The 16,330-nt window shown below is 53.1% G+C and overlaps 2 protein-coding genes across 9 annotated transcripts; one reads left to right on the top strand and one right to left on the bottom strand.

The window, feature by feature from the left end:
- Positions 1-7: 7 nt before the first annotated feature.
- Positions 8-4,684, top strand: LOC149522251 (uncharacterized). 6 transcript variants are annotated; one of them, XM_089771196.1, is made up of 4 exons: positions 8-302; positions 691-880; positions 1,846-1,943; positions 3,948-4,684. In XM_089771196.1, exons 1-4 carry the CDS (start codon positions 219-221, stop codon positions 3,975-3,977), a joined length of 402 nt encoding a protein of 133 aa, XP_089627322.1. In that variant the 5' UTR covers positions 8-218; the 3' UTR covers positions 3,978-4,684. The 6 variants fall into 6 exon arrangements, 1 of the variants encoding a protein (XP_089627322.1); XR_016347355.1 differs by having other exon boundaries at positions 11-302; positions 705-1,074; XR_016347352.1 differs by having other exon boundaries at positions 13-302; positions 691-1,137.
- Positions 4,685-6,411: 1,727 nt separating this feature from the next.
- On the bottom strand, positions 6,412-16,141 carry LOC142821446 (zinc finger protein RFP-like). Of its 3 annotated transcripts, XM_075912426.2 has the most exons (7): positions 15,464-16,140; positions 12,622-12,717; positions 10,695-10,925; positions 10,365-10,387; positions 9,115-9,230; positions 7,953-8,000; positions 6,412-7,078 (listed from the first exon to the last, which is right to left on the bottom strand). In XM_075912426.2, exons 1-7 carry the CDS (start codon positions 15,878-15,880, stop codon positions 6,546-6,548), a joined length of 1,464 nt encoding a protein of 487 aa, XP_075768541.2. In that variant the 5' UTR covers positions 15,881-16,140; the 3' UTR covers positions 6,412-6,545. The 3 variants fall into 3 exon arrangements, with proteins under 3 accessions (XP_075768541.2, XP_075768542.2, XP_089627247.1); XM_075912427.2 differs by lacking the exon at positions 7,953-8,000 and having other exon boundaries at positions 15,464-16,141; XM_089771121.1 differs by lacking the exon at positions 7,953-8,000 and having other exon boundaries at positions 6,412-7,129; positions 15,464-16,141.
- Between the last annotated feature and the right edge of the window lie 189 nt (positions 16,142-16,330).

Here is a 16,330-nt window from a genome sequence, read left to right on the forward strand (position 1 = left end):
GTGGGGGTGGGAGGAGTGGAACGCTGGCGTGCGCGGCTCAGAGCTAAGCCCTGACGCTGGAGCGGGACTGGAGCCACTGACCAGCTGTGCACGCGCAGTTTGATCCCCCCCATTTTGCCCCCTTCCGCCGGTTTTTCATTGCCCGCCCCCCACGTTCCTCCCTGCCCCTACCCAGGCCCCGCTCACCCCGCCGCGAGCCCGGCTGCATCCTGAGGCGAATGCTGAGGGAGCCGTTACTCACACGCTGCTACTTCCGCCTCTGGGCAGCACCGGGAAGGGGGGGAGCGGAGGAGCAGAGCGAGGTAGGGCCGAGGCCCGGCGGTTGAATCGGTGGGGGAGGGGGAGCAGAGCGAGGCGAGGCGGGGGTGGGACTGGGCAGTTAAATCGCTGCGGGGCCTCCTGACACCAGCCTGGCTGCGCGCGGTGCGTGTTGGCGCTTTGGGGACAACGGCTCCAACTGCCGCGCGGGGGAGGGAAACGGTCGGGTGGGGCGGTCGCTCCTTGATGCTCGCGCTGGGATTTGGACAGAGGGTGAGGAGGGGCCCTAGCATGAGGGGCGCAGAGATGGGGGGGGGGATCTGGCTGGGGCAGGTGGCTGAGGGGGCCCACTGGCGACCCTGGTGGGGGCAGAGGGTGAACAAAGCTTTGGGGCTTTTTTTTTTGTTTTTAATTCTGATTTTTAATCTTCAGTGCTGGTACTTCAGTGCTGGACCTGCCCCCTCCATTGCTGAGCTCAGGAAAATGACAGGGCCCCTGATCCCCAGCCGAGGCCGCCATGGTTGCAGAGAGCCCTGTGGAAACTTTCCGGGAGGAAGTGTCAAATCCCGTCTGGAGGATTTCACAGCCCCTGTCACTCTGGAGCCTCGACACATCATTTCTGGTAGGCCCCTTCAGTGCAGAGACACTGAGCAGCAAGGACCCCTCTGGCTCATTCGGCGGCTGGCAAACGTGGTGGAACTAGCCAAGCCATTGAGTTTCCAGGCAGCAAAGTGAACAAGATGAGATGGGGTGTGTGGGGAGCACCAGGAGGCTCTGAAGCTGTTTTGTGAAGAGGATCAAACTCCTATCTGTGTGGTGAGTGATAGATCCCAGGCTCACATGGTGGTGCCCATACAAGAAGCTGTCCAGGAGTACAAGGTACAGAGTTGCTGTCCAGTGTAATGGGAAATTCTGTGGCCTGTACTGTGCAGGGGGTCAGACTAGATGATCATAGTGGTCCCTTCTGACCTTAAAGTCTATGAGTCTATGAAATAACATTGGAAGTACTTAAGAGAAGTCTGGAGGGGTGGGGGGTACATCAACACAACTGAAATTTGGAGAAAACTGATTTTTGGTTTTAAGTTTTACAGCACTATTATTTTTGTATTTCTTACATCCAAAAATTTCATCACCTGCCCTGCTATGATTCAGTTATTTAAACAAATGTGTTGCAATGGTAAAAAAAAAATGTGTCTGAAAACTATAGGTACTGGGAGTACTTTTTTTTTTAAGGGGTACATTATTTTAAAAAAAGTTGAGACACACTGGTTTAGATCGCAGGAGCTGCAGGCCAGTCTATGGGAGTGAGCTGCCTTAGGACTGGAGAAGAGGAGGTTACAAGCTGTTACTGATTGGCTGAAACACAGTAGTAGTCTGTCATTTGTCTTATAGACGCACAATAGAATCAGGGCCCTGCACAACACCCTGTAAGGGACAGTCCTGGGCCTGAGCAGGAGACAGTCTAGTTAGACAAATGGTGGGAAGGGACAGAGTTGCATAAAACTGGGACTGTGTGGCTTAAAGACAGACAAATGGGCTCCCAACATCTCATGGGGCTTACCCTCATATATATTTCTGTTTCTTCAGGAAAAATTGGAGGCCTCTTTTTGAAGACTCTGAGGGAAGAGAGAGAAAAGGTTCTGGGAAGGAAAGCGACAGGGAAAGGGAAAAGCCAGGTGTATCTGGTAAGTGCCTGTGGTTATGAACTGCCAGGAATTGGCAGTGGGAGGGTTGTGTTAGGAGGCAGACTCCTTTGTGGACTTGGTGAGTTTGGGCTTGTCTGTGTTTCTCCTGGATCATGGATTGCTTGGTTAGATCCATGTATAGACAGGCCCTGAGCCTCTATGTCAATGGATAAGTTAATGTCCAGTCCCTGTGACTTTCCCGGAAATCCTCCTTAGGGAAAATGAATGTCAATTACATTCATTCAGCCTTGCGAGAGGCTGCCTGCTCTGTCTGCTCACTTGGTGCATTAACATCTTTGTTTCTTTTCCCTCCCTGGGTATCTCTGTCAGTTTGGCGCTGAGTCCTGCCTCCTGCTGCTCTGGGTCTAAATTCCCAGAGGCCATGAATAACAGAACATGCTGCCCATAGCAGACATGGGGACATCCCTTTAAGAGGAACACAGGGGCCGAAGGAGATGCTGGGAGAGACGCCCTCTCCCTTGTTCCTGCAGAGTAGAGTCAAATGTCACAAATTTTAGGGTTTTTTAAGAAGTTTTCCCTGCTGCGCACACATCTCCCCATGTAAGGGCTCTGGGCTCCATCCATGTCCTTGACCATCCCTTTCCCTGTGTCTGCCTCCCTGTATTCCTCATTATATAAGGAAAAAGGGACTTTTCAAAAGAGAAGCTTTTTCCAAAATTTGGCCCCATCTACATGTATCTTTTTCCAAATTTTTTTTTCCAGTCTAGACATAGCCTTAAGTTAAGCAATGGATGTAGCTGCAGTTTTGGCTTTAGCCCTGCTGGGTACACATGTGCACAGTGAAGAACAAAAGGGTCAAATGGTGCCTGCAGCCTTTCAGAACAAGCCCGAGCCAGCACTACCAAGTACCAATGTTCAGTAGACTTCCAATAATCCTGCACCTTTGGGATACAGGTGGTGCTGGATTATCAGATATGCTGGACTATCGGGAGGTACTCCGGCGGGGAGGCTGTGACGGGTCTGCCGGGACCCGCACTGCCTCCGTGAGGGGCGGGAGGGCGGGGGATCGGCAGGTAATGGCACGGCGAGGGCTGAACCCTCCGCCATTTTGCAGGGAGGCAAAGCCTGCAAGTGGTGGGGGCAGAGAGGGGGCGAGAGTCAGGTAGCTACTTCAAGAAGTTGTTAGTCAATTACACTACCACCAGCTGGCCATAGTCAGGCAGTAGTGTAATTGACAGGCTTGCAATTTATCTTTCCTCTACTGCCCCTGGCGGGGGCAGGTGGGAGGGACTGTGGGGGGCAGCGGGGAATGGCACAGCGAGGGCCGAACCCTCCGCCATTTTGCAGGGAGGCAAAGCCTACAAGTGGTGGGGGCAGAGAGGGGGCGAGAGGCAGGCAGCTGCTTCAAGAAGTTGTTAGTCAATTATACTGTAGTAATAACTTCTTGAAGCAGCGGCCTGCCTCTCGCCCCCTCCCTGACACCTTGGCTTGCAGGTTTTGCCTCCCTGCAAAACAGCGGAGGGTTCAGCCCTCGCCGCGCCGTTCCCCGTGGCCCCCCATCCACCTTCAGCCCCACCAGAGGCAGTAGAGGAAAGATAAATTGCGAGCCTGTCAATTACACTACTGCCTGACTATGGCCAGCTGGTGGTAGTGTAATTGACTAACAACTTCTTGAAGCAGCTGCCGGAGCACTTCCGGGTTCCAGTTGGTGCCGGACTATTGGGAGTGCCGGACCACTGTATGCCGGACAATTGGAGTTTTACTGTAATTGCTTATTATAGATCTTCTCACACAACTGTACCCAATGGAATCTTCTTGTGAGAGACACTGGAGGAAAAAGGGGGGCCCACACTCAGGTCCCATTGACAGTGTATTCACCATTCAGTCTGGCCTCAGTAGGAGGCATGTTTGAGCCAAGGAGAGTAAAAAAAACCCTCACGAATGCAGCTCAGCTGATTCTCAGCCTTGTAGAAACAGGTTTTTTTCTAATCAGCATTTTTCTGTTCTGTTGAAACAAATAAACAAACAACAATTTCCGTCCAGCTCTACCTCAAAGAGCATTTGAAGAGGTGACCTAAGGCCATATAAATATCTTGCAAAACAAGCCAAGCTCAAGCAAGAAGACCACGATACACCAGGTGCAATCTCCATTGCTGCCCAACACAGTGGACCTATCAGGATTTCCCTGTGATAGTGTGGCTGTGCCCTCCAGCTACAGGAGTCCAGTGGTGACATGCCATACTTTAGCCTTTGGGAAGTGTCTCTTGTATAGTACAACATTAACAGCATGTTGCCACTGTGGGAGAAACATCAAATAACTCCAATTGTGTCTAAGGGGGGACTGTGCAGGAAATAAAAACTCTCTAAAAGAAAACTGCTGTAAGGGTTAAAAGTTTTCCAGGCCTCTCTCCCTGTAACAGAGAGAAATCATCTAACTCTAATCAAGACCCTTACAATGCCTATCTCAACTTCATGAAGACTCCTAGTCTGTCACAATTTATCATGTAAACCCTTATCTTTGTCACAGTTTGCCTTGTAAGCTCCTCACTCAGGTTCTCATGTGCCTTGGTACTGTAAACTTACTTCTAGCATACTTGGTGTAAACAGAAACCTCTCAGAGTACTTCTGCTGAGACTTTGATATGTTAAAGAGAATAATCAACAACTAAACTGTCTGAGCATACTGTATAAAGGATCCCTAAACCTGTCTCTCAGGGCTGCTGCCGCTCTCACTCTGGTAGCGGTCAGCCTGCATGGATGCATAATAAAGTTTTCCTTCTAGATTTCTCTCCTGCCTCACTGCTTTGACCTCCAGCCTCGGACCCTTCTGGGGACTCTGTACCCCAGGGGAGTGAGATTTCCCCAACACCACTGCTCTTACATTGTATCAGAGGAGTTTTTGGATCACCATGGGAGGTGCTGTTATGTTTGCATTATAGATCAGTATTATGTAAAATGAAAAGCAGTTTTAAAGACAAATGTCTGGACCACATTATAGATTTCCTGTAAACATTTACAGTGTGTCTACACAGCATCCTTAACTTGAAATAAGCTATGCAATATGTGCTAAGCAAATTGTGTAGCTTATTTTGATGCTACAGGCAGTCCCCAGGTTACATACAAGATAGGGACTGTAGGTTTGTTCTTAAGTTGAATTTGTATGTAAGTCGGAACTGGTACATATTGTAGGGGAAACTCTAGCCAAACATTTCTCCAGAGCTCAATTTTATTCTCCCACACCTCACTTCCCTCAGTCCTTTATTCTCAAGCTGAGGTGTCTGCTGAGAAAAGCTGCTCTGCGTCTCCCTGGTCTGCTGGGGAGGGGGGTGCTAGCTTCGCGTCTCCCTGGTCTGCTGGGGAGGGGGGTGCTAGCTTCGCGTCTCCCTGGTCTGCTGGGGGGAAGCAGCTAGTGCGGGGTTACCTCACCCCGTTTGTAAGTAGGGATCTGATGTAAGTCGGATCCATGTAACCCGGGGACTGCCTGTATTTCAAAATAGCTTATTTCATAATTTGGCGCTGTCTACACAGTATCAAATTTTGAAATAATTCATTATTCCAAAATGCCCCTTAAGCCTCGTGGAATGAGGGTTACCAGGACGTTGGAATAAGCTGCCCATTATTTTGAAATAACAGGCTGCTTCAATAGATGCAGAGTAGCTATTTTGCAATACTTCCAGGATCCCGAAATAGCTCTGCAGTGTAGACGTTCCCTTGGATAGCGGCCAGAATTAATGTAAGCCCTCAACAGGGGCAGAGGAAACTGAGATTTCCATTGTGTGGTGCATGTGGGGCTTAGACAAAAGTGATATGTTTTGTTTTGTTTTGGAACATGTCCCAGTTTAGGAAATCAAATACCAGTGTTTAAAGGAACTTTAATGAACCGTCCATATTAAGGGACAGACATGCACCTGACGAAGTGGGTCTTTGCCCACGAAAGCTTATGCTCCAATACTTCTGTTATTCTATAAGGTGCCACAGGACTCCTCGTTGCATATTAAGGGAAATATCCATATGGACTCAGGGAGACAGGCTGAAAGTTGTTTCATATCCAATAGAAATGAATAACATTTATTCAAAAGTTATTTGTACAGAAGTAATAAGACTCATGGTTAAATATGAAACTTCATGGTACACGTCCCGACAAGTGCCTATGACCTTAGTATTGATGCACAAGGCCAAAATCACTCTGCTCAGGGACAGAAAATCTTAGAGGGACACTGGTGACAAGAGTTGCTGGCTACCCCACAGTCACAGGGGAAGGAGACTTTGGCTCCTGTGGCAGGAGCTCTGGCTGGAGACCCCAATGAGATCTTAGAACACAGACTGGTACAAATCGTTCCCTGCTGCTGCGCAGCTTCCAGCTTCTCCCCAACCCTCCAAATCCTGATTGGTTAATTCTGTGTCCTCCCACCCCAACCTCTGCCTGTCCCCAGCCCAGCTGTTAGTTCTTCCCCTGCCCCTCTGTCACCTCTGCCCCCCCCCCCCCCACACACACACAGCCCCAGGGATTTTTTTCCTTCACCCTCCCATTCCTGGGGCTGCAGAGAGGGAGGTGGAGGAGCTTTCAGGCATCATGGAGATGAGAAGCCAGGGGCTGGGTACAGGAGAGTCCTCCAGAGTCACAGAGACTGGGTGTGTGAGGTCAGAGAGGCTGATTTGAGGGGCACAGGCTGAGCGGGGAGTCTGTCCACACCCCCAGCCAGGGTCGGATTCTCTCCCCAGGGAGGGAGCCTGGTGGGAAAGTGAAGATTGGGGCTTCGGCACCAGCATCGATAAATGTCACCTGTCCCCAGTCACAATCCAGACAAACCCGGATCCTACAGGGGGCGCTTAGGGGCAGGGGAGTCTCAGGGGAGGTGAGAGCCTGGAACTGATCCCAGCCCCAATGCACAGCCCAGATCCCCCCCTCAGGGCTAAGGCTGATCCCTCCCTTCCTCCCCACAGATTCCCTGGCCACCCCCACAGCCCAGCATTGTCCACCCCCCACCTCCATGTCCACCTCCCAGCAATGTCTCCCAGAGGTGAATCCCTCATGTCCCAGCACACAATACACAGAGTCAAATCTCTCAGGGTTGTTGGGCAGTGGCTTCCGGGTATGTTCCCGTCTCACATGTTTCTGATCCTCAGACAGGACTAGGTTGGGATGAGCCGTGTCTGGATCCAGAGTCACAGTTGCTGGGGAGCGAGAATCAGAGCGTGAGGGGCAGAGCTCAGCCCTGGGGGTGGCTGGGGCCATTTCTCACCCTACCCAGCAGTCCTGTTCTGGCTGGGACAGGCCTGGGCCCCAGGGATCTGCCTCTGTCCTGGGCCCTGAGAGGGAGACAAGCTGTCACTGCAGCACCTCAGCCTGGACAATGGGACCTGCTTCATTAGCTTCTCATTTGTGTGCAGCCTCCTGCCCCCCAACTCGGGCTGCTCTGTCCCAAGGGTCAGGCCCAGAGCAGGAGGGTTCAGTGTGTGGAGGGGGGGGGGGACAGAGGAGGCAGGTTGAAACCCCAGAGGAGCTTGAAACCCCAGAGGGAAACTCCCTCCCCTGCTGCAGCCTCCACTCCCAGTCCAGGGCACAGAGGGGAGGGTGCAACGTGGGGGAAGAGCCGCCTCACCCCAGAGAGCAGGGACTAGGTGTTAGTCACCCCCAGGGCAGGTGGAGGGTCCAGGGCTCTACAGGGCAGCCAGGCTCAAAGGGGGGGGGCCCAGCTCTGGCTTCTGGCCTGACTGGGACAGGGCTTTTGGGGAAGAGGATCTCGGGTGGGGTGCCCAAGAAGGGGCTGTGCTGATCAGCTGCCCCTACACAAAGCGCAGCCCCCACCTGCAAAGCGTCCTGCCCGCAACCTGTGCCCATAGTAAAAAGTGTGGGGAGGGTCCGACCACCCCATTTCTTAAAGGGGGCAGGACATGGCCCTTCATCCTTCTGATCCAGTGCCCCTGGGGCTCCTCACCACTCAGTGGGCAGGTTTGGGGCTCTGCCTGTCGTGGTCACTGGGGGTTTGGTTGGTGCCTTGAGCTACAAGCTCAGGAAGATGTTTTCAGTCTCCACTTGAAACCTCACCCTGTCTAAAAGGTCCTCTTCCTCTGTCCAGTGCAGAGGGCAGCGTGTCTGGTGGGGGAAGGGAGAAGAGAGGGGAGATTCAGGAGTCCATATTGCCCACAACATCCCCAATCCTAACGCACAGACCTGGGTTTTCATTACAGCAGAGACACACTTGAGTAGCCTACACTGCAAAGAAGATCAAGGCTGCTGCTGTCGATTTCCCTGGGTTCAAATTAGCGGTCAAGTTAAGATAGCTAATCGCATTGAGAGGTGCTTCTCTTGGTGCTGGTAGCCCTCATTTCGCAAGGAGTAAGGGAAGATGGAGGGACAGTGCTCTTCTCTTCACGCCAAAAACCAATTTAAGCTACTACGACTGCAGCTAGGCAGATAACACAGTGGAAGTTGTGTAGCTTAATTAGGCTACGTCCAGCAGTATTGACGTACCCTCAGGTATTTAATGTAAAAAGGTCTGAAGCCTCCTATTTCCTCTCTCACTCAGGCCTCTCCCAGCAAAGGAACCAACGTCCCTGCAGCCTCACAGCTGCCCCAGGACAATCTGTGAAGAGATTCGCTTTCTCCTCAACTTCCCCCCCAGTTCCCCGCCCTGCAGACTCCACTGCGTTTGGGTCATTCACTTCCTGACATTTGTCACAGCCTAGGCCCAGATCCTGCCAAGGGTCCCTTTGACACGAGCAGGAGGTTCAGATTTTGCAAACTCCTGGCTCTACCTGTGAGCCGTGGGGTCTGTGTACTCAGCGTCTCTGCAGAGACCAGCACGGAGCTGGGCATCTTTCTGTCTGTGTGTCAGCCATTTTGAGCTCTAATGTCACTGTAATTACAAAGTGGCTTTTGGAACAAATAAGCAGGGCTCAACAATTAATGTAATCTACTCGCTCATGGTGGGTAGATTTTGGCCTGGCGCGGCCGTGCAGCGCAGTCAGCACATGCACAGCGCGCACTTCTGCATGGCTGGCGAGTGGGGCTCTCCACTGCTTGGCGAGCCCTGCAAATAAGGTTCAGTTAATCACCCTGAATGTCTGGGATGGCAAGTGGGCACCATTCTCACCCCACAATTAAACAGAAGCATCGTCTAACTAGGAGCCAAATGACCAGCATCAGTCTTCCTCCATGGCCTCAGACGTTTCGCTGACTCTTCCCCTCCCCCATCCCTTTTTGGTACCTGTGAACTCCCTCAGCGTCTCCGACAGCGCAGTCGTTTGCTGGGAGAAACCCCTGACTCGCTCGTCCAGTTCAAGAGAAATCTCCTCTGGCGGCTGAAACGGCCCCGTCTCACACCTGGAGAGAGACAACGTCACATGGTGACACTGCACCGAGTGACTCAGTTCTCCAGCTCTGGCCAGTGAGTTGCTGATCTGTGGAGCCTGGAGTTAGAATCCTCCAGTTCTCCCAGCCCGAGAGCAGGGGCGGGGCAGCGCAGCCCTTGGCCCTGCAACGTCACCTCAAAGGTCCCATGAACAGTCTGCAGCTCTGGCCCCATCTGGGGGACAAAAGGGAAATTGAGTCTCCATGGCCAGCTCACTCCTTGGCCTCCAGGCGCTGAGGGACAGGAGGTTCCCAGGGGAAGGGCTGTAGGAATCTGCCCACTAGGGACTAGACAGACACACCAGCTCCCCCTTCCCCAGCTCCTTCCACACACGCCTCCAAACAGACCTCAGGTGGGACAGACTCTGGATCCCTGCTGCCCTGGGCTGAATGTGCCCAGTGCCCAGCAGTGACAGGCCCATGTCCCTCCCCACAGCCCTGACCAGCCAGTCCCCAGGGAGGTGAAAGCTCCAGGAAACACTCAGGCTGTGTCTACACTGGCACGATCTTGCACAAAAGCAGCCGCTTTTGCGCAAAAACTTGTTGCCTGTCTACACTGGCCGCGTGTTCTTGTGCAAGTAAACTGATGTTCTAATGTATGAAATCAGGGCTTCTTCAACTAGAACTCTGACACTCCTGCTCAGGAATAAGCCCTTTTGCACAACTGTTCTTGCGCAAGAGGCCAGTGTAGCCAAGCAACATGAATTTCTTGTGCTAGAAAGCCCTATGGTTAATATGGCCATCAGAGCTTTCTTGCACAAGAGAGTGTCTACACTGGCACGGATGCTCTTATGCAAAAGCACATGCCAGTGTAGACTCTCTCTTCTGGAAGAGTTTTTGCAGAAGAATTCTTCTGCAAAAGCGTTTTTGCATGAGAATGCGCCAGTGTAGACGTAGCCTCAAGGTCAGACTGTGCCCTAAATGGGGAATTCCAGAGTCTGCTGTGCCAGGGGGAGAGCCGCAGGCTGAAGCTGATCAGAGATTTGTGCCCAGCCTGGTACCTTCCCCTCACATTTGGCTGCAGAGCCCTGGGGAGTTATGGTGCCAACATCAGCTCCAAGCTCTTTCCCTGTGCTGTGCAGTGTGAAGGGAGTGAGAACCACATACCTGCTCAAGGTGCTTCTGACATCCTAGAGGGGAGAGACAGAAGAAAGTCTCAGTTCCATTGGACACACATGGGACCCAAGGGAAGGGATTTTACAAACATGGAAACAAGGGTCCCTGCCCTGGCCCAGGGCCATGGATCCCCTGAGCGAATGGTGATTTGCCATCTCTAATGCCTCTGTGCCTGTAACTCTGCAAAGCACAACAGTCACTCACATGGCAGCAATGCACACTCCGAGTAACACCTGGATCTAATGTCTGGACCCCAGCATTTGTGATTCTGGAGCCTCCCTTCTCTGTGTGGGGTCTGGGACGTTTCTCCCTCAGTCTCACCTGGAGGAATTCACTCGCTGGCTTCTGACACTTTCCCTCCAGCTCACTGATCCACTCGCTGACACAGGAGATCTGCCCAGAGAGTTTCCTGAGAGTTTCAGTCTGGAGCCTCCCAATCTCCTCATCCAGCTTCTCCAGCTGGGCCAGCAGGAGTTGCTCTTGTTCATCCAGGAACTGCCGCAGCTGCTGAAATTCAGCCACAACTTTCTGCCTCTCAGCTTGTGTCTGTATCTATATGAAAACAGGGAAATGGCTGATCAAGGGCATAGATGGAGGCCAGGGCCCTTTCAAGGGGAGCTGAGTGCGCAGCAGGGAGAACTTGGAAAATCCTCAGATTTCTGGCATTTGACTCCACCCTGTGGACCCTAGGCAGAGGCATCTCTCCTAGCTTCCCCTTTGGCCCCTCTGTCCCTCTGAAAGAGACGGTTCCCTGCCTTTTATGGGCACCATGGGTGTGTCTAGACTACATGCCTCTGTCGCCAGAGGCATGTAGATTAGGCTACCCGGCATAGGGAAATGAAGCGGTGATTTAAATATTCACCGCTTCATTTAAATTTAAATGGCTGCCATGCTGTGCCAATCATCTGTTTGTCGGCTCAGCACGCTAGTCTGGACACTCCGCGGTCGATATCAAAGGCATTTGTCGACCGCCCCAGTATGCCTCATGGGATGAGGTTTACCGGGGAGGTCGACAAATGCCTTTGATGTTGACCGCAGAGCATCCAGACTAGCGTGCTGAGCCGACAAACAGCTGATCAGCACAGCGCGGCAGCCATTTAAATTTAAATGAAGTGTCGATTATTTAAATCGCTGCTTCATTTCCCTATGCTGGGTAGCCTAATCTACATGCCTCTGGCGACAGAGGCATGTAGTGTAGACATACCCTCAGTTCTGTTATTCACTGGCTCTGGGAATTCAGACCCCAAGCCGCAGGAGGCAGGACTTAGTCCCACCCTGACAGAGACACAAGGGCTACGTCTACACTGGCCCCTTTTCCGGAAGGGGCATGTAAATTTCAGCAGTCGTCGTAGGGAAATCCGCGGGGGATTTAAATATCCCCCGCGGCATTTAAATAAAAATGTCCGCCGCTTTTTTCCGGCTTTTAAAAAAGCCGGAAAAGAGCGTCTAGACTGGCCCCGATCCTCCGGAAAAAGTGCCCTTTTCCGGAGGCTCTTATTCTTACTTTGAAGTAAGAATAAGAGCCTCCGGAAAAGGGCACTTTTTCCGGAGGATCGGGGCCAGTCTAGACGCTCTTTTCCGGCTTTTTTAAAAGCCGGAAAAAAGCGGCGGACATTTTTATTTAAATGCCGCGGGGGATATTTAAATCCCCCGCGGATTTCCCTACGACGACTGCTGAAATTTACATGCCCCTTCCGGAAAAGGGGCCAGTGTAGACGAGCCCTATGGGATTAAAAAGGAACAAAGATGTTAGTGCAGGAAATGAGCAGGCACTGATGTTTCCCCTTAATCTTCTCCACCCAAGTATGGAATAAATTTGCCTGGGCACCAAAGTATGTGCATATGTGCACCACCAATAGAAACAAAATCTAAACCTGGGCATTCTGCTAATCAGCTGGGCAGCATCCAAATCTCTCCCGAGCTGCCTCCCAGGCACTGGAAACAATGCTCAGCACCACCCTGACAGAGATACCAGTAGAGAAAAAAGAAACAAACAATGTAATGCAAAAAATGATCAAATACAGCAGCCAGGTCACTGGGGGAGGATTTCTGGGAAAGCCACAAGGGCTGGACATTAACGCATCCCCTGACATGGAATCTCAGGACCTGTCTGCACATGGATCTAACCCACCAATCCATGGTCATGGAGAAACTCACCATCCCCCCCTCATCAAGGCAACACAGAAGCCTGCCTCCAAACAGCCCTCCCACTGCCTGTCCCTGCCGGTCCATAGCCACAGGCACCTACCAGATACTCCTGGCTTCTCCCCTGTCCCGTCACTTTCCTTCCCAGCAGCTTTTCTCTCTCTTCTCTCAGAGTCTTCAAATGGGCCTGGATTTTTTCCTGAAGAAACAGAAATGAGCTGGGAGGTTTCATTGTGAGGTTGAGAGGGGTGGGGAATGGGGAGTTTTCCCACTCACAGCCCCAGGGACTGTTGGTCCCAATCACTATGTGACATCAGGGCCCCCAAGGAGAGATTGGGGCAGAGTGGCTGGCCCGGGGAGAAAGGGAGGGGACAGAGCTAGCGCGGCTGGCCGGAGGAGATCGGGAGGAGGAGAACCGGCTGGCAGGAACCAGGGGTGGCCGGGAGGAGGTCGGGGTCAGCAGAGCTGGTCGGGAAGTGGGGGAGGAGGGAGCAAATCAGCCGGCGGGGAGCAGGACTGACCCGAGCACATGCAGATCCCAGGGTGCTGTCAGTCCTGTGCACAGTCTTGGTGAAGTGCGAGTGAGTCCTGCTGCGGCTCCACAATGCACTCAGGAGCAGGGACAGGGTTTCTCCTCCTCCCGAAGGTGTCACTCTCAACCAGAGGATCCCAGTGCCGATTGCGCCCCGCCTCCCAGCCACTCCTCCAGCCCCCGCCAGGCTTCTGTTGGGCGCCCAGCCAGAAAACCAGAAAATTCCGGACATTGCATATGTCTGGTATTTTCTGGATTTTTTTTACCAGACAGAGGGCCCAAAAACTGGACTGTCTGGTAGAATACCGGATACCTGGCAACCCTAACTGGTGGCACAGTGTGTAACAGGCCAGGACTCCCACTGGTGGTGAATCAACACATCTCTGTGTGAGAGGATTTAAATAAATCCCAGGAGCCACCTGGGTTTAAACAGGGGCTGGGAGTTCAGCCCTGGGGACTGCCCTGGTAGGACAGAGTTGGACTAAGCACCAGGGCAAGCTCCATGAGATAGAGGGAGGCTCAGGGGTCCAACAGCATAACTGGGAGCCTGGGCAAAGTGGCGGGGAAGGGCCAGGGCCCAGGGCAGAAGGGACAGGGTGGGGGACAGTCGACCCTCAGCGCTGCCTGAAGTGCACTGAGCCATGTGTCCCTTCCTCCTCATCCCCCTCAGCCACCCAAAGCGCTGCAGCAGTGAGTTAAAGAGCCTGGGGCTCTGGTTGCCATGGCTGCTTCAGTGCCCTTATGAATTACCAGGCCCCAGGGCAGTTGCCCCTTTGTCTCCCCCTCCTCATCTGAGGGCCTGCGGGGCCCTGAACAGTCCAGTTCTGTGGGACTCTGTCCCTGCCTGGTGGGGACTCAGCTCTGGCCGAGGCTTTGTCTGTCGAGAAAGGGACAGGAGGAGACTGAGGCTGCAGCAGGACACCTGTGAGGGTGGGGGCAAGAGCAGGGGGCACCTCCACACAGAATGATGTAGGTGGGGATGGTCTGACAGAGGCAGGGACAGGCCCATAGAGGCCGCCCAAGAGTTGAAGGAGGGCCCGACAGGCAGGCGTGGGCATGTCCTGTGCTCTGGGGATGCATCAGTGACTCCCTAATTAAACAGGCTGATGTCTGTTCAGGATGGTTGGGGTTTGCCCCAGCGCTGCCCTGCAGTGGCAACACCCTCTGGGCAGGTACCTGCTGCCCCAGTTCCTGGTACAGCTCCCGGCAACAGTGCATTCTGGGAGATTCCCACAGGCTGCATGGTGGGACTAACAGAACCACACTGGCTGGTCTGTGCCCAGGTACCCACTGGCACAGGTCAGACCGGCACCGGGCAGCTCCAGCCTGGAGGTAGTTTTGCTCCAATCTAGTCTGATCCCAGTGGTACCTGGCATGGCCCTGCACTGCCTGGAGCCCTGTTGTGCATGGATTCAAGGCACTTGGAACCCCACACAGCATCCAGCTCAGAGACCTCCTCTAGTGCCGGCCGCAGCATCTGGAGCAGCCCAGGAGTTCGGCATCCCAGTGGGAAACCTGCTGGGCCTTTATCAACACGTCTTTCCCTCCTAAGGGCCATAATTCATCACTGTGGGGCTGTTGCTGAGGTAGCACCATGGCCTATCGGGTAGGGACCTGGACTGACTCTAGGAAAAATCTCAGTTTTAATCCCATTTGTACCACTGACCTGTTGACTGACCCTGGGCATCATTCAGTGCCTGTTTCCCTCCTTGCCTTTGTTTGTCTTATTTAGGCTGTAACCTGCTCAGGGCAGGACATGTCCCCCGCTGTGTTTTGTGCAGGGCCCAGATCTCCTCTGGGGTTTCTAAGGGCGACTGTGATGCAAATCAAGGCAACAACAACACATTCGGTTAGACAAATCCATAATGGCAACAAGAGCCTGGAACTTCCCCTTTTCCAAGCTGAGGGCAATTGGCTGAGATAAGTCAGTACCAGCTCATCTGAGCCAAGCATCCCTGAGAACGACACAGCCTCCACTGGGAAAAAAGAGCTTTTAAACCAAGTGGGGTTCCAGAAGGACTCAGCATCTCTAGGGAAAGTTTCCCACATCCCGCATCTTTAAAGAGCTGAGATTTTGCCTCTGTAGCTAGAGCGCTGATTTTATTACTAGAGCATTGTTCAGGTTCTGACTCATTTTTTATACTTTGGAGAATAATGTGAGAATGTCCAGGCTTCATTTCAGTCATTGCTCTGGGGTGGGGCTGGGCAGGAGGGGGTCAGGGTATAGGTTGGGGAGAGCACTACCCCAGCCCTCTTGTCACCGCAGCAGGTTGGGACCAGGTGAGGTGTCTCTCCACGGCCGCTCTGGCTCTCACTGTTTAGGAGGAGTGCTTGAACAAACAGGCCAACACACAGATGCAGGCAGACAAACTCTCAAATAGACAGTAGTTTCAACGTGGCAGCAGTTCCCTACCTGGTACTCCTGGGCTGCTTCCCTTATGGGCACCACCCTGTGAGCACGGTGAGCCTGGGACAGATGGCAAATCACACATATCGAAGTCTGATCCTCTTCACAGAACAGCTTGAGAGCCTCCTGGTGCTCCCCGCACACCCCATCCACTCCTGCTCCTTTTGGTGCCTGCAAGCTCAGCCGCTTGACTAGTTCTACCATGTTGGCCAGCTGCCTGTTGGGCCGGAGGGGGCCTTGCTGCACAGTTTCTCTGCACTGCGGGCAGGAGGCAGCTGAGCCTGGTCCCTCCCAGCACCTGCTGATGCAGGCCTGGCAGAAATTGTGCCCACACTCCAGAGTGACAGGGGCTGTGAAATACTCCAGGCAGAGAGGACAAGTTGCTTCTTCCCAGAGATTTTCCACGGGGCTCCCTGCAGCCATGGCTGCCTCTGGGCTGGGGAACAAGGTTAATTTCAGTTTCCTGAGCTCACACTGCGCCTGGCCTACGGCAGCAATGGGGCGTTTCCTTCCTGGAACTGACTCAGGCTGTTTACTGAGTTGGAAAGGTCCCAATGGAAACAATTCAGCCCTGGAGGCTTTGGTGAAAAATGTCCCACTAGGGTTCTGGTCCTATAATTGTCACTGAGGAGAGGTTGCTGATGTGCTGGAGAAGTTCTAGCTGGCGGCTGTAGGTATTAGCTAGGGGCCTTCTCTTGCTTTCCTGGTTGGGTCTGTCCTGCAGCAGGTGGCTTCTGAGGTGCACAGACCCATTGCAAGCCCAGTAGGGCAGGAGGATGCTGATGTCCCTGTAAAATCCCAATGACCTCCCCCTCCTCCCAGCACAGGGGCTGAAATGTGCCCGGAGCTGGGTGGTGGCCCAAATAGCAAATG

Source organism: Pelodiscus sinensis, chromosome 19 (assembly GCF_052426305.1).
Source record: "Pelodiscus sinensis isolate ZL-2025 chromosome 19, ASM5242630v1, whole genome shotgun sequence".
Classification (NCBI taxonomy): Eukaryota; Metazoa; Chordata; order Testudines; family Trionychidae; genus Pelodiscus; species Pelodiscus sinensis.